This window comes from Corvus hawaiiensis, chromosome 2 (genome assembly GCF_020740725.1).
Source record: "Corvus hawaiiensis isolate bCorHaw1 chromosome 2, bCorHaw1.pri.cur, whole genome shotgun sequence".
Classification (NCBI taxonomy): domain Eukaryota; kingdom Metazoa; phylum Chordata; class Aves; order Passeriformes; family Corvidae; genus Corvus; species Corvus hawaiiensis.
In genome coordinates this window covers 96,844,258-96,865,944 of record NC_063214.1, presented here as the reverse complement: position 1 = coordinate 96,865,944, position 21,687 = coordinate 96,844,258, and the positions used below count along the sequence as shown (strand labels likewise).

The 21,687-nt window shown below is 41.0% G+C and overlaps 2 protein-coding genes across 10 annotated transcripts in view; one reads left to right on the top strand and one right to left on the bottom strand.

Annotated features, from left to right (window-relative positions):
• Positions 1–78: 78 nt before the first annotated feature.
• On the bottom strand, positions 79–12,891 carry PCID2 (PCI domain containing 2). The gene is made up of 14 exons (XM_048327687.1): positions 12,728–12,891; positions 11,115–11,204; positions 10,459–10,532; positions 9,705–9,770; positions 9,156–9,197; positions 8,059–8,113; positions 6,347–6,450; positions 5,624–5,699; positions 5,363–5,504; positions 4,196–4,296; positions 2,088–2,161; positions 1,798–1,923; positions 1,462–1,585; positions 79–489 (listed from the first exon to the last, which is right to left on the bottom strand). The coding sequence occupies exons 1-14, from the start codon at positions 12,761–12,763 to the stop codon at positions 397–399; spliced, it is 1,203 nt and encodes a 400-aa protein (XP_048183644.1). The 5' UTR covers positions 12,764–12,891; the 3' UTR covers positions 79–396.
• Positions 12,892–13,774: 883 nt separating this feature from the next.
• CUL4A (cullin 4A) overlaps positions 13,775–21,687 on the top strand; it is a 36,032-nt gene continuing 28,119 nt past the window's right edge. For 2 of the 9 annotated variants that reach the window (XR_007208108.1, XM_048327613.1), the window contains exons 1-4: positions 13,776–14,016; positions 14,548–14,663; positions 17,945–18,048; positions 20,119–20,188. Coding sequence is in view for 8 of the 9 variants with exons in the window: in XM_048327613.1 (XP_048183570.1) it covers positions 13,851–14,016; positions 14,548–14,663; positions 17,945–18,048; positions 20,119–20,188 (456 nt within the window). In the remaining variant the exon portion in view is untranslated. The other 7 variants (XM_048327567.1, XM_048327583.1, XM_048327619.1 and 4 more) reach the window with 6 other exon arrangements.

Genomic DNA, 21,687 nt, shown 5'->3' with positions numbered 1-21,687 from the left:
CCATTATTTCCATTCTGAAGAATGGATTAACACAAGTAACAAAGGCTGATACTTCTTCCTGAAAGATAAACACAGGAATAGTAACACAAAGTACTTTATAAATGCTTTTAAGTAGTTCAGAAGGAATTTGGAATGCTTTGCTTTATTTCTTCATGAAGTACTTTGAATGATCTAGAAAGCCTGTGGAAACTACCATTTAAAAGTCAGCATTTCATCTCAATGCACTTTGTAACACTGGCAGCCTTGGTCATTCTGGGAAAGGAGCCACAAACAGTTCCTGGTATTTCAGTCCTGGACAAGAACCAGGTCATTTACAGTGTTTTTGGGGTGACAGGGAGCAGATCCACTGGGCAAGCCGAGTATCTGAAGAGTACTTGAATAGCTAAGATGCAATACTCAACAACACACTGTTGACAATGGAGGAAATGGGTTCTGCTTGCTGACCACAAGCTTCTGATGCTGATGGGATATGTAGCCTTTAATGTGACCCTGGCAGAAGGAGAAAAAGGCGGTGTTAGTACTTGGAGCTGGTAACACAGTCCCCACAACCCAAGCAAACACCTACAAGCTAACCACAGCAAAGCTGTGTATGCTCAATCACCACTGCACTACTGTACTTAAATATCCATGATGGTCCAATTTATATAAGTGGGTCTTAGAGAGTAAGCAGAAAGTTGGAGCCACCATCACGTTTGTATACTAAAGGTGCTGTCAGACACAGAGCTGCTTGCCAGGGCCCCCTACGCATCTGCTTACACTGCCTTGAAGAGACAGAGCTCTACAGAAGTGTTTCTAAATTCACTCTTGTTCACTTTAAAATGAGGATTTTAATTAATTAGTATCCATAACTAATAAACTAAATGACATAGTACTTCCTTTTCAGACATGGTGTTGTAACAGTGAAAGAAATCTCCCAGTGACCTAGACCACACCAAATAATGTTTCAGAAACAGAGAAGTGGTTAACTTTATGGCTGACACTGCAATGATGCTTCAAAACGTGACTTAATACAAATATTTAGATTTCAAGCTTTTATCTGTTCATAAGTAGTTGAGATTCTTTCAGAGTAAAAGACAAATGTGGAACAAAACCAAAGAAATCTGGCTCTATTTTTTTCTAATTTGGGAAGATCAGGAGTCTCCTACTTCAAATGCAGAACAAATCTTTTTGGTGCCACTTAAAAGGTTTGTATTTTTAAATCAATGTTTATGCATATATAGATATGTCAGTATTGAACTCATAATGTGAAATTCAACTTCAATTTTAACTGATTCCTGCAAGAACTAGAGGAAGTCCTCAGGGCAAATGAAAATATTTCCCTTTGAGCACAAGTCCCTCAAAAAAACCACATGAAAACCTGGGACTACTGATGTGTTTTTTGTCATAACCTTTTATTCTCTATCTAGTATTTTTTACTGTTGGAAGTCTGGAAGCACCAGACAATGAGTGGTCAACACGTACCAAATATATAAGGTTAGCTAAAATACACTGGACTTCATCAATATCAACATCATCTACTTGCATGAACTTCAGAGCAATCAGAAAAGCATCTAGAGATAGCTGATGGGTTTTGAGTAGTAAATATCTGAAAGAAACAACAGGAAAAGAAGTGTTATTGAGAAATAATCATTTAAAAATTCTGTTTCTTAGAAAAATGGCCTGTCTACAATAAATTTACCTTAACAGGAAGTCAGCTCTCTCAGAGACAATTAAGGAGCATATACAATTCTACCCCAGTCCCAGGTGAAACCATATTAAATCTGCTTTTGCAAAAGTGTAGGTTTTTCTTATGCTTACACTTTCTTGAAGAGATTCCTGTATGTGATGATTTTCAGCTTCTCAAGGATAAGAAAGATTCCACATCGAATAAAGAAGGTCTCATGCTTTGTCAGAGCATCATTCAGTAGGAGAAGATTTCCTTCACTGCAAGGATAAAGAAAAGAAAAAATGAGAAGGTCTTACCCCAATGAGAAAAAAAATTACCTGACTTGGTAGAAATATGCCTCCCCTGCCTTCCCCAACCACCCCAAAGAAACACTTTTTACTTAATATTTTTTGAACACAAAGCAGCAAAACAAGCATCGTACCTCACAGACTTTGTTACTTCAGCAAACTGCATAAGGTCATACTTTTTTAAGAGCTGAACTGTTGGCATATGGCCCTGAAAAATAAATGGGTGTCCAAGTTTTCCAGGGTAAAGTCAAATGCATTTTAAATAGAATCTGCTAAGCTATAAAAAAAAATTGTTAAGAGAAAAAGAGGAGTATTTAACCACTTTTTTGTGCTACAGAATAAGAAGTGAATAAAAGTTATTTGTAAGACAACCTCCTTGTCCTTCTCGAACACCTCATAGCACAACTCACAGTAACTACTGATTTATCATGATTTAGGGACTATTAATACTTAACGTTAGGGAGCAGCTATCAAACTTGTAGAATCAAGATCCTGTGACATGAGGCCTTGGCAGATTGGAATTTTATGTCATGGCTGTATGATCTAATCTACAAACAGAAGAACCGTGGGAATCCCAAGCATTTCCACAGGAATACAAGCAGTACCTCAGCCCTGTCAAGTGCTATCTCAGTCTGTAACAGATCTTTTCTTTTCTATGCCTCCATGCAGAAATAAAAATGTGCTCTCAAAAAACAAACACCACCACCATGCCCCTCCCCTCCAAAAAAAGAGAGAAAGGTTAAATTTAAAGAAACAAAATTAATTCTTATTGTTAGATCAGGTAAGATTGAAGCATCTACAGAATCAAGAAGAAACGTTGTTTTTCATCCCCTGCACAGCAAAGATCAGAATGCACATTGACTTGGTCAGACTGTAGTTACATCATGCTATGCTGTTGCTAACTCCTTTCCTGAATGGAGGATTAGCTGAGAGCAGAACTGAGCAGGTTTACTGAGAGCTGTTAGGAACAAAAAAACAATATACAAGCTATTTTAGTACAGTTTGAAGTTAGTGTTAACGTTTGGACTCTGATTTTAAAAAAGCAACTGTAAATACAACGACCTTTATCTAGTTTCTCTAATGCCTCTTGTACACTAAAACTGGTTCAGAAAAGCCACAGTAATTCTAGGCACTAAAAGACACACCAGTTTAAGGCAGCCAGTCAGGACTGGAACAAAGTTTTTAGGAAGACTATTAGTAAGTTTTCCTTTATCAACCCTACCACAATTGATCTGAAAACAACCACTAAGAAAGTCAACAAATTAAAAAAGGAAAACAGAAGCCAATTATCGTACTTAAAAATAGCAAGGGACTGGAAAGGGAGCACTGAATGGAAAAGGCAGGGAGGTCACAAACAGGTCAGGGGGAAGGTGGAAAATGGCAACTCAGTAGAGGCAGGTCATAACAGCATTCTCCACGGGTAATTTTGGTAACAGGGCCAGAACAGGAAACTCTAAAATCTAGTTCCTGTCCCCTCAGTTACAATGAATTAGTACTCAGCATAATCCACTAATTCAGGGATACACAAATGTTAGCACAGCACATGGGAATGGACAGGAACAAGAAACAGATGTGCTTAATTCTTTTAACAGAAATACGAAATGATAAAATAGTAACAAGTCTTCACTGATTTTTTCAAAACCAAAACGCTCTGCCTCATGACCCTTCTGAGATGCCTCAAATGGGAAAATGCATGAGATACAAATAGAAAACCCAAAGACAGGCTGCAGCTGTGGCAAACCCCTCTCAACAGTCCTTAGCCATCTGTTTGCACATCCTTCTTTCTTCCACCAGGTGAAAGAAGCAGACAAATTTGTTCTAGTGAATCTGCATCTTCCCTGACTTTTGTGTGCAGTTGATCAGCAGAGAGGCACTCTGCTGTAAGACAGAAGTTACACTGTTGAGTGCTTCACCAAAGAATTCAAATATATCTTTATTATAGTAAGATCAGGTTGCATCCTTAGAAGGCGTGGGAGAAAGGCAGGGGGAAAGCAGGGATGGGTTGGTTTTGTTTGAGGTGGAGTTTTCTCATTTGGCTGTGTTTTTTCCCTTTCTGTGTTGCTATAAATGACAACTCAACACTTTTTGCCCTCCCACAACAAGGTGTGCATATGCTGGCTCTTACAGGGGTAAAATAGCCTCTGAATTCCAGTAAGGAAAAATCAAGAAAATACTGAGCATCAGTTTTACTATCTGCATGTGTAACCCCTTCCCCTTATCTAGGAAAGTAGTATCTACTCACCAACAACATTTTTACCGGCAGCAGGTAGATCAAAATCATTCTTTTGTTCTTCTGGCTTGATCGGTGACAGTGCTCAAAGGCAAATGACAGATACTCTTCAGCTGCAAACACAAGTAACATGAATCAACAACAAAAACGGATTGAAGCTGTAACCCAAATTCTGTGCTCAATATCCATCTCCAGCTTGAACACATGACATTTGAAATTGTATAAAAAAGCATCATACTACTCAAAACACATAAAGGAAAATTAGAGATTCACACAAAATACAAAGTATTACCAGAAAGATAAGTTCTCTTTCAGAAAGTCAAAGAAAACTTGTCAAGGTCTTGATGTCAGACATTACAGTTACAAGTAATACTGGAGTTTTCAGCTCATTTCAGTAATAGTATTGTGCTCCTATTACAGAAGCAGAAAATCTCAAAAAGTGCTGGTAATACACTCTATTTCCTAAATTCAGATTAGGTTCTTCAAGAGATGAAAGCTGAATGCAATGCACACATCACCTGAGCTGCAGAAACGTGCCAGTAAGACCACACAGCATATAGCATGAAGATCTCTCAGCAGCTTCCACTGATGGAGAAAAAATGATAAGCCTGACAGGCAGAACACACTGTTTGAAGTAACAGAACCAGCACCAGAATAGATGTTGGTCAGGGATTTCAGTTAGTGATGAAGCTGTGCACCTTAGCTCTAGATGCATTTCTGTTAGTGAAATCTATTAGAAATCTGGGAAATGCAGTTTCTGCATCTTCCAAAATCAATCCCTCAAGAAACTAATTCTACATTACAGTTTGCTGAAGATTTCCTACGTGGCACACAGCAACCTGAAGAGTTGAAGGATCCTCTGTGAAACTTTTACAAACCTATTGTTTTGGATGCTTATACATTTTGTAATGCACACACACAATGCATAAGACTGCAGGGAACTTCACTGACACAAATATTTTAAAGCTGGGCATATACTACAATTAAAAGTGTCATGTAATGTCATCCCTGTTTTGTGTCAGCCTGTGGGTTTTGGACCTTTCAGCATGAATCTTCCTTTGCTCAATGCAATTACAACTGCACCTGCTACTCACACTTTGAGTCACACAAACACACACCTTCAGCCAGGTTTCAGGCCAAGCAGCAAGATTTTAAACGTGTCTTACTGGCACACAGTACCTTGCTTAAAGTCACTGTCAAACATGGCCTTGCGTCCAACATAGTATTTGTATGTAACTCTCTGTGCCATGCTATACTCATCCTTCAGATTTGAGCTGTCAATTGCTCTTATTAAGGGCTTACAGAGATGGAGCTTGTTGATCTGTTAAAAAAAAAATTGCATTTTAATCAGAGTGTAGATAGACAGTATCATATACAAGCAGGGTGGGTTTGACTTAGAATATGAAGTACAAAACACAGCTTACTAGACTTGCACCCTACCTTAAAATAAATTTTAAACAGCTGATTCACGAGAAACAACATGCCCCACTTTTTGGAGTCTTCGATGCCTGCTCGACTGTCACAAGAAAAAAGAAAAAACCTGCTAGTACTGAACATTGTAAGAAAATAATGACTTTTTCCTTACAGTAAATTCATTCCATAGATATTCACTCCATAGCATTTTTAGGGTAAACACAGGTGTAGCACTGCTATATATTTTCTCAACGTAATGAAAAGATGTCATGCAAAATATTATTCATCTGCATCAGGGTCCTCACTCCAGTCTGCAGATAACACATACACAAGCACAGTGGTGGCTTATAATACTCAAGGTGAAAGAAACACCAGAAAAAAACCACTTTTTCCACTTCCGAAGTGTTAAAATTGCTAGCACTGGGAACCAGTCACCTCTTTTCCATCTAATTCTAATGGAGCAAACTTCACAACTAACAGAGCACAGAAGCATTAATCATCTTTCCTGAGAAGCAGACACATAATCAGTCCCTCCCAACAATACCTGCTAGGAATGCTCAACCTGAAGTGAGGGCTCTCCCTCTGTAGTTAATAGTCAAGAGAGAACAGACTATAAATAAGAAGACAAGCCTCAGAAGTGTTCATTCAAAGACCCATATATGGTCTAAGTAAGCTGGAAAATCTAAAGCAAAGTTCATTAAGTTCTTAACAATTTAACAGTGCAAGCTCAATAGAGAATCTTTCACTTACGTGTCACTGGCACAGACTCGAAAGCAGCCCATCAGCAGTTCTGCTGCTTTTTCCAACATGTCACCAACTTTGCTTTTGCCTTTCTTCACAAGCTGTTGATCTGCCTAGCATTACACAGCAAGAAACAATATGCAAGTCTACAACATGGTTTACTAGGCTGCAAAGTTTAGTTCTTTAACACAGCATTTTATAAAGTATTATAGCAAGACATCAGCCATGGCTGCTATCTCCCAAATCTAGAAGGCAGTCAAACTCACAGAACAAAACACTCAGAGAGGCTCCTGGACATGTACCAAGCGCAACGTACAGAAGGACAGTCCTTTGAAAACAGCACTGATCACTATTGCCTTTGGTATCACTCAGCTTAATGCAGGTCTCAGAAACCTAAATTCAGGTTTAATACCTGAATTGGAGCATTAACACTTCAACTCAAGCGTAAAAAGACCAAGAGCCTGCAAAAATTATGGAGTTTGAGTCTTAGCATTTATAACTTAGTTTTTCTCCACAGCCACAAATACTAGATTTTATTTCTAACCCATATTCAATACTTTCCAGTAATAAGACACACTGCTGGGACTTGAGACTTCCAGAAGAAAGATAAAACATATGTTACAGCAAGAGAAAAAAAGAATTCAGGTGTCAACATATGGGAAAGATCCATGCACTGATTAATGCAGAACTTCAACAGAAAAAATATATCAAGTAGATATTTATTACGTGCTTTCTAGAAGGTGTTATTACAGTGTTTGCATTCTCACTAGCTGAAATGTGAAAAAAAGAAATGGAAATGCATCCTGCTGCAGAAGTCTTCTCTGCATCCAAATCCTCTGAATACACTAAGGTTAGAAGACAGAGTTCAAACACTTCCAGCATTGACTGATTCAACAATTCCCTTTCTCATGCATCTCAGAGATACAGATTTCCCTCATTCAGACTGAGAATTGAGACTTGTTACAGAGCAGTCACACACATGAAAAATACTCCCTGTGCCAGCATTCCACATGTGTGGTTTTGTGGGTAAGTGGGCACCAGAGAGTGACAAGGGGATGAACGCTGAAAATACTAGATATTGTCAAACTCTAACCTAACTTGAACTCCAGCTTCAACTCTTCAGGTAAAGTGACTAGGAACAACTCTGCCACTTGCCTTGGCCTAGCAGTTTTCAATAGGCTGGTGAATTGAAGTAGCTTGTATAGGGATCTGAGAAAAATAATGTAAATTTGGGGATTATTTGCACGTCAGCAGTTGTATGGGCTCACCAAAGGCTCCAAAGAGCATCAAAAGTGGTGCAAATATTTGGAAAAGGGGAGCAGAAACTTCCCTCTTCAGATGTATTGAATGGTTAGATCAGCTTGGTTGTCTGTGATACCTCCAATTTCCACCAAATCCTTGGGATAACATGGAAATAGCGACTTAAGCCATGTGCTACTCAATAAAGAAAATACTTATCCCTTCATAAATTCTAAGCAACTGCTGGGAGTTGCATTCAGGTCCTCAGAACCCCTCTAGTTCCATCTGCAAATGGGAGGTGGGCAGACTGAGCAACTAATTTTTCAACAGAACTGGATGAATTTAGTGTGTCAACAAAATCCTAAACAATGAGTTAAAGAGAACTGAGCAAAATTAGGCTGTGTAATAAAGTCTAAAAATATTTCTATTGTGGAAATACCAAACAGACAAAAGTAATGAGGTTGTTAATCAGATCTACTTACATTATTAGCAAAAATTCGAAGATCAAGGGCTACAGAATACATAATAGGTAAGGCCCTGGAAAAGAAAACCATAGTATACTTAGTAGGTGCAAATCAAGCAATATGTAACACATGAGAAACAAGCAATTTATCTTTTTTTTGCTAGTTGGTGTCCTGGGTTGCAGTGTATTCTATTACCATCCTCAGGAGCCGTTGAAACCAGGTGGGGCAGTGTTTCCTTGCCTCCTCCCCCCAGACTATCTTTCTGTTAATGGCCCATCATTGTCCTGCCGCCTGACTCAGAGATAACTCCCTCCGGACTATCTCCTGTTAATGAGCCTAATCAACACTTGGCCTCATGACTCATTACCCCATTGTGAGATGCTCCACCCAGAGGGAGGAACCAAGCATCCCATCGTGGATATAAGCTGAGGCTGAACACCAGAGACAGCAGCTTCCCACTGGATTTCCAGAGGACAGGAGCTACACAGCCACCATTGGACTTCCTGAGGAAGAGCAGACTGTTTTACTACAGGATCACTGCTTCAGAGGACTGCAGCCACCATTCTACCAGACTGCTACCACCACCCTGCCTAACAGGGTGTCAGGTTGTATCTTGACTCTGTCAGTTTGAACCAGTGTTTTCTGCCTTTATTTTTGTTTCCCCATTAAATTGTTATTCTGACTTAGTGCCTCCCACTGGTTTGTTTTCAAACTAGTACAGTTGGTCATACAATTAGGAAAGTATATGTTAACTTTTAAATAAAGAAGGATGCACTTAAAAGGACAGGTCTTCAAGATCTCAGCATTTCAGAAATCCTACACTACAATAATTATTTCTAAAGTCTTTTTTACTGTGGATTTAATAAAATACCACTTCTCTTCAAACAAATCCTTCATGTATTTACACAGGGACCATTGTACTTAATTAAGCTCCGACATTTAGTTTTCACACTTTGGGACATAAAAACTCAACCAGGCAACAAAGCCAATTAGGCTTGATTTTAGCATCACTGGGGATAAATAAAAACTATAGGTATAATTTTAGTTTCACTACTATGGTATTATACTAGGAAAAGATGAGTCTATTTTGTAGCAGCTTTCTATGATATACTCACCAATTTTCTTCTTTATGCGCCTGAAATGCTCGCAGGAAAGATGTATTGTTTAGGAAAATTTAAAATGCCATGAAATGAAGCACAGATTTGAGAAATAGCTGTTCAATGGTACCATATATGACTTCATGAAAGATGAGAAAACAAAAAACCATCAAGAAGTTGAGGAGTTGAGTTGCAGTATGGAAGAAGGTGAGCACAGCCACTTTGAGTGGCAGCAGCAGCAAGAAACACTGGCCAGAGATAAGATAGAAGCTTCTTTATCTTCCCCTCTAGCCAAGTAGAAACTGCAAGGTATTATAATGATTTGAGACTCTCCTATGTTCTGGGAGAAATTAATTTTCTAGTTTAGAGACAAGTGCCAAATTCCTTCTTAGCCCTACAGAAAGCTGGAAGAGGAGTGTATCTGCATTTCCTTGCTCAGAAACCTGAACAGCTGAAGTGTATTTGGAAGCAGACCACATTCTATTAGGTTTTTAAAAACCATAAAGAGAATCTAGTCTACAAGAACTTAATCTGAAAACAATATACAAGATTTATGGAAAAGGATATTGGACAATAACTGTTTGGCATTTGTATGCTTCTATGAAGTCATGGTTTGCAACAGCATAAGTACACCTGTCAAACAAAAGATGCATTAGTGCATCAGAAAATATACATAAACCAAATATTTATTTTTGTGTCCTACCAGGCATGAAGTTTTACAGTTTATTTAAGGCACAAAGAAATATGATTAGAAACATTCCTAGAAAACTAGCACAAGTATTTTAATAGAGCACTAAGCTTGATAATTGTAGAAAACAGATCCTAGAGAACAGTAGGTATTTTGTATAAGCTAATGCTTGTTGAAACTGTCATCAAGATGAAACTAAAAAAATCCAAGATCGTTGAAAAAGACTAGGTGCAGAAAATTATTAAGTAAAACCTCACAGATTTGCTTAGATGCTAAGCTCTCTTAAGAGTACTTTTATGATTATAATTCCCTTTAAAAAATATTTATTTCCCTTACTTATTTCACTCTAAATTCTTGTGTAGCTAGTAGGCAGAGCAAGGGAAACAGCAGGCACTGATGCCAAAGCTGTGCTGATGGCCATACACAGATGACAGCCAGGTACATAGAGCAAACTTTAGGTGGAGAGGAAAAATAAATCTTTATTTTCCGCAATCCTAACATTATTTGTAAGAGTAATAAATACCAAGTTTTCAGGTGTAAGCCCTTTAAAACAGGCAAGTAAACTTAATGATATGCTTCCCCATCCCTGCTCTACACCTCACAACTGACTTTACATTCCGGGCCCATCTTTACCTTAAGTGGGCTGCAAACATTTCATCATATGGTGATTCCAAAACTTGTTGACACTTCTCCTCTGGAGATGGAAGCTAAGTGTACAATAAAGCAATAAAACATTAAAGGAACATCCAATGCACCAGAAACAGAACATCATATGCATATTTTGTCATGGCATTTCTCATGGATTTGTTAGGGTTGGAAGGGACCTCTGGAGATCATCTAGTATGCACCTCCCAGAACTTAAATTACATTAACAATCATATCCAGAGTAATGAATTGCTAGTGTGCATTCTGTCTCCAGAACCTGAACAGAGCCAGCCTTAAATAAAAGCATCCAAAACACACAAACACCAGGTCCTTACTACTCACTGCTTTTTCCTCCATAGTGCCTTCCACTGTGCTATGCTAGTAACTAATGCAGACCTGGTCAGAAAGGACATTCAAAACTGTATTTATCCAGAAAACAATTCAAAGTGGAACACAAAGAGCCAACCAGAAAACAAAAATTATATATAGTATCCTTGTAAGAAGAAAAGGGAAGCAAACCTACAAGGGGATCCTGCCTCAGCCTGTGAAACAGATTTCTGCGGTTCCTCTCCAATGGAAAGGAACCCACACACAGAACTAGGAAAACTGAAAGTAAAACAAAAGGTCAAAAACCAGATTCTCACCTGTAGCCTTGGGTTTGCAACATGTGGATGTTTAAATGATACTAATTCTGCACAAAATGTTCCGTCTCTGGTCTCAATGGCTTCTTGTACCTACCAAAGTAACCAGTCACATTACAGAATAAAACCCAGTAACAGGCACACAACATATTTATACAACTACAGAAGCCACCATCTAGTTACCACTGTTCATATATATTAACATCAAATCAAATGTGAGATTTTAAAGGTTTAAAACTGAATAAATAATTTTGTATTTCCAATACACCTGTTTTTCAAAAAGGTCTCAGGGAGAAAGTAGAGAGAACACCATTGTGGTTTTATCCTTATTTGTAGGATGCAAACATACGTATGTACATGGGTTTAGGATTGTAAAACAGCAGCCAACAGCCAGATTTGAAGCTTTCTAAAATTCCAGTTGGAGCTATAGGCATCAAACATGTATGCGAAGGCACAATCTTTGAGTAATGCTTTAAAACGAGGACATTTAAAATGAAGATTTAACATGTAGATATCACTTCAAAGGCAATGTCTGCTATCAGATTGATAGTCTTATATCATCAAAAACATAGAATGTTTTTGAAACCTGCTAAGACTGTAAATATTATATTCTGTGGGAGAATGGTTTAATTCTGCTTCCTGCTAAAGATAACTCTTTGTTAAAAATAGTCTGCCTGGACAGATTATTGTGAATCAAGGTGGAAATTTCTTCACTTGAAGTAGCTTTAGGTATTGCTTCTTAAGAGTTTCTTTCCCACTGCTTGTGCTTTATTTGTCATATTTTTGTGTCCCAATATGAAAAAAAAAATCTTTTTGATGTATGGAAAGCTCATACCAAATGGGAAAAAACGCCATAGACTAAAACAGCAACAAAAGATGGAAAATCAACTGCTTAAACTTCTTCAGAAATTTGTGTTTAGTTTTTATTGCAGGAAAAAGAAGAGATAATTTGATGTTTGTAGATAGTTTTTCATATTAAATGTTCAATGGACTGTCAACCGAACAAGATGTGGACTTTTTAGAGCAGACCGCTATCCTAGGAGATCTCAGATGCTCCATTTTTGGAGACTAAAACCCAAACAATTACTCCCTTCTTGTGCCTTCTCTTAATTGGCTTAACTGATGCCAGATGAAGTGAGTAAGATGGTAACAGTGATGAGATTACGATGGTGCAGCAAGAACCCTCCAGAGTGGACACACGAAAAGCTTGTCACTGGCAGCTCCGTCCAGCCGGTGTGCCCGGGGCTCCGCTCCTGCCCCTCCACCCTCCATGTCAAAGTGTGTGTCCGCACTTCTGGACATCTCAGACCCCTGTATTTCTCGAATCCCTGAGCTGCCCTTGTTCCTGGACACACACACAACCTTCCGTGGAGGCTCTTACAGATAAGTTTTCTCAGAAACCTCCACACTTTTCAGGCATTCCAGGTGTACATCCTTGGCACTCAGACGGTGTGCTTCACACACGCTGAAGAAACATATTTTTCCACCACATCACTTATCCTACGTTGCTGTAACTCTTAACCAAGGCAGCATATTTACAGCAAAAAACACACGCGCATACTCAAACAGGGCCCACAGATTAATAGAAAAAAAAATTAATAAAAAATCTTGCTTACTTGCTGCAAGTACTGATTTATGGTGATGTGCGCCATTAAAGGGTAAGGAGATGAGGCGGGAGCCCCACACCCGTCCCGCCCTGCGAGCCCCGGCACTCCCGGAACTCCCTCAGCGTTTCCGGATCCCGGCGCATCCGACGGCGGCGGGAACAGCCCCGAGAGTCACGTGACAGCCGCCAACCGGGTCCGCTCGCCTCTGCCCCGCCCACCGCGGGCTGGGGGCGTGGCTTACCTCGGGTAGCCAATGGGAGTGAGCGATGGGCGGGGCAGAGGGCGCGCGTCAGCGGTAAGCCGCGTGCGCTGGGGCGCGGCCCGCAGGTGGGGGTGCCGGTCGGTTGTGGCGGGTGTCGCTGCTCGTTAAGCCTTTGGCTTGTAAAGGAGGCGGGCGGCACAGCCACCCTGTGGCAAGAACCCAGTGGCGGAGTGGCCCAGGAATTTTCTCGGGAGAGTGCTGGACGCCTGCCTCCCCTCCCTTCTCTCTATCTGCTCTGCCCTCGGGGAGCGCTGGAGAGGGGTCTCGGTGAACTTGGGTCGAAAAAATTGAATCGAGCATTAAACTCCCGAACAGGTTGACGCCTAAAGGCGCTCACGCACGCTAGGGAGATGTGTGAGACAAGGACACGTTCCATGCTCGTGCAGGCTGGGCTCGGTTGGGTTTGGGGGGTGCTGGTGAGCAGGGCGCGGGTGGCCTCGGCCTCGTGGCTTTTCTGGGCGGGAAGCGGGGCTGCTCCTTGGCTTTGGCTCTGGCCGCCCTTCGGCGGGTACCAGCAGAGACGGGGCAAGTGGGGGACACCGGGGCTGCTGCCGGCCGCGGGAGGCTGCCCCGGCCCGGGAGCCATCTTGTGAGCGGGGCTGGCGCTGCCCGAGCGCCGCGAGCCGCCCGGACCTGGGACTCGAACCCGGGCCCGCACCCGAGCCGGCCGCCGGGGCGGGCGGAGGCGGGCGGGCGGCTATCGGTGCCTCCCGGCCCAGCGGCACTTGGCAGCTGCCCGCGGGCAGTGGGGGAGGGCGGCTGGGTGGTGGCGGCGGAGGAGGAGGAGGGGAGCGGAGGCGGGGACCAGCAGGCCCAGGCACGGCCCAGCCCAGCGCGTTGCCCCGGCCGGACACGGCGCCCGGGGCGGAGATGGCGGACGAGCCGCAGAAGAAGCCGCACTTGTCGGCCTTAGTGGGACACACGAACGGGCTCACCAAGCCCGCCTCGCTGGCCGCCACCGCCACCCGCGCCGCGGGAGGAGGAGGCGGAGGCGCGACCGCCTCCTCCAAGAAACTCGTGATCAAGAACTTCAGAGGTGGGTACGGGGCAGCCCGGGCCCTCTGTCCTGGCAGGTGCGCCCGGGCCGATCTTTGTTTACAGCGGCCCCGGCCGCTCCCCGCCCCTTGTCCGCGGCCGGGCCCCGCCGCTGTCACCCGCCCCGCCGCCGTATCGGGGCGAGGGGCGGCTGCTGGCGGGCTGATAACGCCGCCGGGCTGATAACGCTGCCGGCACCCTGGCCGTGTAAGGGCTCCCGGGGACACGCGTGGGGCTCCGTGCGCGGAGGCAGCGCCCGTAGGGAGCGGGCAGAAAGCCACCTTAGTATTAACGCTGATTAAAGCCAGGTTGCCTCGCTAAAAGTAACACGGGTGTCAAACACAGCAGCCGGGGGGTGAAACGCGTCGTGCAAAAAGCTCGGGTGGAATTAGTGACCCCTCTGAGTGTGCCAGAGTTACATGGCTAAGCGCAGAGTGGCTTGGCAGAACTTGATGGAGCAGCAGGGAGAGAGAGATTGCTGCAGAGTCCCGTTGGGTGGCTGTTTTTAAACTTCCTGTGTCTTACTTCACAGAAAGACCCAAATTACCAGATAATTATACTCAGGACACCTGGCAGAAACTTCATGAAGCGGTGGGAGCAATACAGAGTAGTATTTCTATTAAATACAACCTTGAAGAGCTCTACCAGGTAAGCCACATAGGGTTTTGGTTTCATTTTTTTGCAAATAAACTGCTTTGGCAACATACAACATAATGTATTTTGATTTGTTAAAAGCTGATCGAATACTTTGCAACATACTCTGTTTCTAGGCAGTTTGCAGTTCTACGTATCAGTTCCTTGGAGAGCTACCAGGATCTGGGCCTATGAAAAAGCAGTTTATGTTGGGTGGCACAAAAAGCTATTCCTGGGCAGGGCTGAGATCTAAGTCTTAGTATCTTCAATACTCTGCCCACTCAACATGCTGAAAACAGGATGTTGCTCTAACGGGGTTAAGAAGTTATATCTTTTATGATGATTTTTGTACATGCTGTGGTCTCTTGTAAATAGTAATGTTGAAGTATTTGATGTTGTTAGATCATAACATTACACTTCTATACCTTTTGAGGAATTAAAAAAGAATCTTGATTGAGCAGGCAACAGACTGTCACCTTACCCACATTTCAGATTACTATTGCATTTTCCTTACAATCAGGATCTTAATTTTTCTATTCAAGTGGTGAAAAAGAATTTCTGGTACACCTGCACTACTGGAGCAGGGGCTACGGAGGGCAAAAGAGAGATGGGAGTCCTGAGCCATTTCTCTCTACTTTCTCCAATTATATGTGGTTTAGTTCTAAGTTAATTTAGATATGTGTGCTTTGAGGTATTTAACTGAAGTAGTAACTTTTTACAGTGATCATATTATAAAAAATTAATGATGTGCTACATAGCATAAGTTAGTTATGAGTTTTCTGTAGGTGCAGGCATTTGATCTGCAGATTGATGTCCTTGCCAGATCAGGACTGAAAACATTATTATGCACACCTAAAATTTTCTAAATGTTTACTTGAGGTGCAAAGGGCAGACTGTGAGAAAGGAGAAGGCTGGTAGTCCATGCTGAGTCCATGTTCAAGAAAATCAGGATGGATTTCAGAACTGACTATACTTGTCTCTTTAGCTAGGGTATGTAATATATGGGTCTAAAATGGCTGGCTATGTAAATGTATATTGACTTAATATAATGATTTCCTTTAAATAGAAAACTTGTAATACATTCATCTACTAATACTTGCAGCATTTGAATGATATAATCTGTTTTATTGTTTTAAATTCAGCATTTGAAAAACCCTGCTTTTTCATGTCTAGCAAAAAAAAAAACACAGATGCTTTGAGTGTTACCTAACTTGTTTTCAGAGGTTCAGAAATGAGATTATAGTAATATGGCTATGAAATCACTAGGGTACACACTTGAGTTTTGGCAGAAGAGGAGAGAGATTTCAGATAAACTGTGAAGGGAGAACTGTACTTCTTGCTTTTTCTCTTTGTCTGCTTATTTGTAAAAACTGTGCAAGGTTGGTCGGATAGTCTGTAACACAGTGAATCAGGAGGATTTCTGCACGGTGGGTGGTGGTGCTCAGTGTGCCTGTGCATAGACAGGTACTACTCTCCTGCTGGAGGAATAAGAGATGAGGTTCAGCATCCATTGGAAACCTGATCTGTATTTACAGATCATTTTAACTGCCTGTTGATGAGCACCGAGTTATCCACAGGGGAAAATATCTCTGGGTGCATCAGTTCTTATTATCAGGCCTTTTTGTTGATTTTTTATGAGTCTTTGTCTGACACTATGGGAGGAAGTGCGAGGCCTGCTAGAGTTCAGTACACTGAGCGGGCTGGTGTAGCAGCCTGCAGTTGAACCTTCTGATTTATTTAATTTGGCGCAGTGGCTGAGAAGAAACTGAAGAACAATGATGAGGCTGTGTGGGAAGCCTGAAGGATACTCCTTTCCAGGCACTGGTGGCAGCACGGAATAAGGCATGAAGGTGCTTGGCAGAGATGTAGTCAGTGAGCAATGGGAGGGTGGCAGCCAATTTTTTGTGACTAAAATAGAAATGATGTCTGGGATTGGTGGTAGATTGCACAGATTTTGATAGAAGTAGCTTATACTTGATGGGATAGAGAAAGTGGGGCAGTACAAAGAATTGCCGAATGAGGAGTGAGTGATAAAAGTAATGGAAGAAGAAAATTACCTTTTCAACGAGGTCCTAAATAACCTGAAATGGGGCAGTGCTGCCCTTGTGGAGAACGTAGAACAGGACAGTGTAGTAGCAAAGGAAAGACAGTAGAGCAGTGAAGGAAAAAATTATGAGAGTCCTGACTAGATTTATATTTGTATGCGTGGATAGGAGTGGCTGTGTTTGAGGTAACATAACAAACTATCTGCAAAGTGATTGTCTGAATACTGTTTGTTGTAAGTTACTATTTTACTTACCTTTTTTAAGACCAGATGAAAAACATAGGCACTGTGTTATAATTTTGTTTGTTTGATTGTATGCTTTAATGTTGTATCAAAATTGTGGAGGCCATTTTTATGTGCATTGAAATAAAATTAGGTTAAGTAGGTTAGAATCCTCTGGAGCAGAGGAAAACGTTCTTGGGTCAGTTTTAGTTGCCCAGGTGACATAGTGCTTTAAATCCTTGGCAGTGCTTTAAATCTCTTGGCAGTATTGCCTCATAATATAAAGGCAGTTGATATTAATATAGTGACCACCAGAACATTTGGTTTTGGGCAGAATTGGTCTCCTTAGTTAACTAAGGATAAAAACTAAATCCTATGAGCTCCCAATAAATCAGTTCAAGTCTTTTTATGTAATGGTTAGTCTGGGGTTGGTTTGGGGGTTTTTTTTTTGTTCTTGTTTGGGCTTTTTCTTAATTATTTTTTCCTCTCAGTTTATGTACCTTAGCATCATTGCATGAATCAGTGGAAATGCTTGGGAAGAAGTAAGTTGATAAAAAGGCAGGAAAGTAGCTGTACTCACTTACCATTTAGACAGACTGGTTGAAATGTCTACCTTAAAGTTACTAAGAAATTAAAATATTTGGTATGATTGTGTTCCTGCCCCAAAAAAGCACGTGTGCATACTGAAGGATGTACAGAATGGACCTTTCGGAGGAGTTCTACTGCTGAGCAGTATTAAGGGAGGCAGAATTCTGGTAGTGTTTAACAGCACATCAGAAATATGACCCAGATTGTGATGGTGGATCTTGTTTGTACACAAAATCTAGCAGAATAAGAAGGGGTCAAAATCAAAAAGGACTCCTGAAGTCTTAGTTTTTCTACATAACTTCATTTTGATGTTTTGGTTTTGTGCACAGCTTGACCATATAATGCTGATTTTTTTTTTTTCCCTTTGTTGTCAGCCTTAATTGCACAAACACAAAAATTTAAGGTTTTTTTGTCTCATTCATAATCCTTTTTTGGTTTTTAGGCTGTTGAAAATCTTTGCTCCTACAAAGTCTCTGCTACACTGTACAAGCAGTTGCGACAAGTCTGTGAAGAACATGTGAAGGCACAAATCCTTCAGTTTAGAGAATATCCTTTTGTGATGCACAGAAGTGGTTAGAATGGTTAGTTTTAATGATTATTTTTTAAAACAACACTTTGCAAAAATTACACCAGTAATTGTCAATGTGTTAAAGAGGTTTTTTGACCACTGTTTTTAAATCAGTCACAGGCAACTTTAGTCGTCTGGGTGAATAATTTTTGTGTATTGATGTCTAGCATGCTAATAAGAATTTATATATCATTTTAATAGGGATGCAAATTTTACACATAATGTAGGAAATGTCAATATCACTATGAGATTTCTCAGCAGGTGTTAATTTCTGTGATGGGTGAGTAGTGGAGATGCTTATGGCAGCAATAGCTTAAAAAAAAAATCACGGTGATTGTCAACAACAGTAAAAAAATTCTCAAACATAGTGCACCTGTTTGACCAAAAATAACTACTGGTCAACAGTGATGTGTCTCAGAGGCAATCAACAAGCCTTCAGGTATATTATGTGTACCTTGGGAGGCTCTTGGGAGAGAGCTCTGAGTTGAGGAGATCATTTGGCTGTCTTGGGATGCATAGAAAGATGAAGTTTTATGGTAAATTTCCCCATGGTTTACTGAAGTTACATTGCTGGACTTCTCTCTGAATGGGTCACAGAAGTGCCTGTAGATCTTCTGTGGACACCTGGCTGTAGCCAGCCCTGTTTTCCTGAATCCAGTCAAGCTTTGCATGCTGAGAAGGTGCTTTATATGATAGGTGTCTTTTGTGTAGTAGCCGTGGGGTTGTGCTTGCTGGAGCAGCAGATGAATGGTCTATGTCCACCTTGCTGTCCGCATATTCCTGGAAAGTGCCTTAGCAAGCAGGTGCTGGATGAAGAGTGCCGTATTAAACAGATATTATAGCACTGTGGCTGCTGGCATTGTTTCCCAGCTCTCTGTATGGATTTTATTGGCAGAAAATGACAGGATAATGTAGAAAGAAGCGAGGGCTAGGGCCAATAAAGAACCTCCTTTCCAGGTGAATGCTTTAAATGTGCTGTGGGTTGTGACACTCGGTTTCTTGGTTCACTGCATTCTCCAGGTAGGTGCCTACACTCAGAATAATTTGGGGTTTTTAATGTTATGTAGCACCAGCATGGTTTTGGGCTGTGCGGTTTTGGTTTTTGTTGGGGGTTTGGTATGGTTTTGGGTTTTTTTTTTTTTGAGTCCCATTTAAGATATCTGGCTTCTACATAGCACGTTAGTACAGCAGTTGTAAGCATACCTGGTCTTTGAGAACCAAATCTTAGTCTTCTTTAAAGCAGTGTACAGCCATCTTTTGCATGCTTTTTCAGACTTTACATGATGTTATGAAAATAATGGTTTAAAACTAGTGTTTTCAAACTTTGCTTTCACCTTGCCATCTTGATAGGGTGATGGTGGATTGGAGAGTTGAAAATTTAGTATTTTACAGGTGTACCACTTTGTATCCCAAGGACATGAGATCAGATTAATCAGATTTGGCCAGAATGAGTTGGAGATGATAAATGTGCGGGAGAGGAGAGTAAAGCCTCATTTAGATTTACTTGTGAGATACATGAGAATTCTGTTATTTGTAAATAACAGTTGGATCTGTTGTGTAATGAAGAAAATTCTGTAGATTACTTAGGGTGACCTGGAGATGTATATGAAAAGAGTGGTATTTGGATTTGTTGAGGATTATTTAGAACTGTAACTGCTTTTAAGAGATTAGGGTCACTCCTGTTGTGCACAGTGTGAACTCATTAAACAAACAAAACCTTTCCATCCCTCTCACCTCAGTTGGTGACAAATACATGTTTGATGCTGGTGGGATTTCTTGTTTAAATCTATATTAAGGTTACACAGTACAGCCACTAGATGGTATTACTGAAGAGCTGTGAATGTTATTCCTTGAAAACACAGGGAGGCCTTTTGGAGAACTGCGAGCCGCTCTGCTGGGCAGCTCCGCAATTAACGGTTTATCCCTGGCAGGCACAGTAGCATTGGAATATCCATGGAGCAGCTTTGCCTAATGGCTGGCAGAGATCATCTCCAGAATCTGGCCTCTAAAGATACTGGCAAACTAGTTTTCCTTAATGGGTGCTGTACAGATTCTCTGGATAGTCTTTTATTTTTAAAGAAGATAAATAAATGCTGGCAAGATCATTGCAGACAAATGGTAAGTTGAATGTTTGTTCAGAGTGCATATCATTGAGGTGTGAAATCTGGCTAAAATGAGTTTGTCAGAGCTTAACTTGGGACTGCACTGCATCTTCTCCAAGTTTCAGCATTGCTTTTCACTTTCCCCTTTGCTGGCTGAGTGACCTTTTGTTGTTGAAATGTAGATTCTATTAACTCTGACTCATGTAGACTTCATACCAGGTTTGAACAGCACTCAGAAATAAATTGACACCTTTTTTTCTGTGGGTGGAAAGAAAAAGTAACTGAGAAATGCTGAAGTTGTTTGCTGTTCGTAATTTTAAGTAATTGGAGAATCTTTAGAATCTTCACTTTTAGATAGCTCCAAGAGCTAGGTTAGCTTGTGACTTCTTTTTCAAAGCAGAGATAATTATCCTGACTATAGAGCTAAGAAACAGAAAGGATAAAGAACTGGAACTTGCATTCTGTCTACCTTTCTTGTCTTCTACCTCCATGGTGACTTACGTTACAGAAAAAGTCCTCTCTGAAACACACTTTGTGAGAACTGTGCCTTTAAGAAGGCGGCATTATAATTCCAAACCAACATTTTACAATGAGTTTTTATTGCACTGCACTTAGCTTTGGCTGCAGATGCCCCATGTGGTTGAATTTCTATTTTCATTCCCAAATCCACTGTTCTCTCCTTTCCTGTGAGGGTTGGGCAGAGGTATGTGATTTTTATCTGAATTTAAAATTGAAGGTGTTAGGGAAACTCTTTGATTTCAGCAGTCTGATGAAAACAGAGTTGAAGATACTGCCTTGAAAATGTAGTTTACATGTAGAACCTGTGTTTTCATAAAAAGACTTTCTCTGTGAACACTGTTTGCTTTAATTACTTGTAAGCATTCTTTTTTTTTTCTCTGCCTTAAAGCAACAACCTGTAGCAAGTGGCTTTCTTGCCCATGTGCTGGGTTAGCACTTGTGCTATTTAAGAAAAAAAGGTCAGCCTTACTGCTGTTTTACTTTAATATGCGTGGCCAGAAGCTATGTCAGTTTGAGAATTGCTTCAGAGGCAGTGAAATCTTCTAGGGAAGCAGTAGGTGGACAGCTGGGAATAGAAATCTCTATCTGGCCTGGGGCTGAGTTACTGACATCCGGAGTTACGCTAATGCTAAACTGGGAGTTGGGCAGCCTTCTTATGAGCAAAGTTAAAAATGGAGTTTGAATGTAAGACTAGTAAGCTAAAAAACCACCTCCTCCTCCCACTTTTTAAATTCAATAAAGAGATAATATATTTTTCTACCTCCCTTCTCCTATTGGATTTCATGTATCTCTATTTTTCTCATGAATTTTGGCAGCTAAGTTGTATTATGAAAAGATCTGTTGCACAGCTTATTACTGTCTCTGCTTAAAGCTCCCTTGTGTTTTTGTTTTTTGGGGTTTTTTTTTTAATTTTAAAGCAAAAAGCATAGCAGCATGCTATTTCAGGGTGTTGCTGATTGTATTAGAGGTACTGTTTGAATAGCTTATGTATATCAG

What these genes read in the sequence shown, in the direction of transcription:
- PCID2 (XM_048327687.1), bottom strand. Translation starts at nt 12,763, where the DNA reads ATGGCGCACATCACCATAAATCAGTACTTGCAGCAA. An exon ending in TTCGAATTTTTGCTAATAAT is followed by an intron (nt 6,451 to 8,058) that starts GTAAGTAGATCT and finishes GTGTAATGCTAG; the next exon opens with GCAGATCAACAGCTTGTGAA. An exon ending in GAAGTAACAAAGTCTGTGAG is followed by an intron (nt 1,924 to 2,087) that starts GTACGATGCTTG and finishes TTATCCTTGCAG; the next exon opens with TGAAGGAAATCTTCTCCTAC.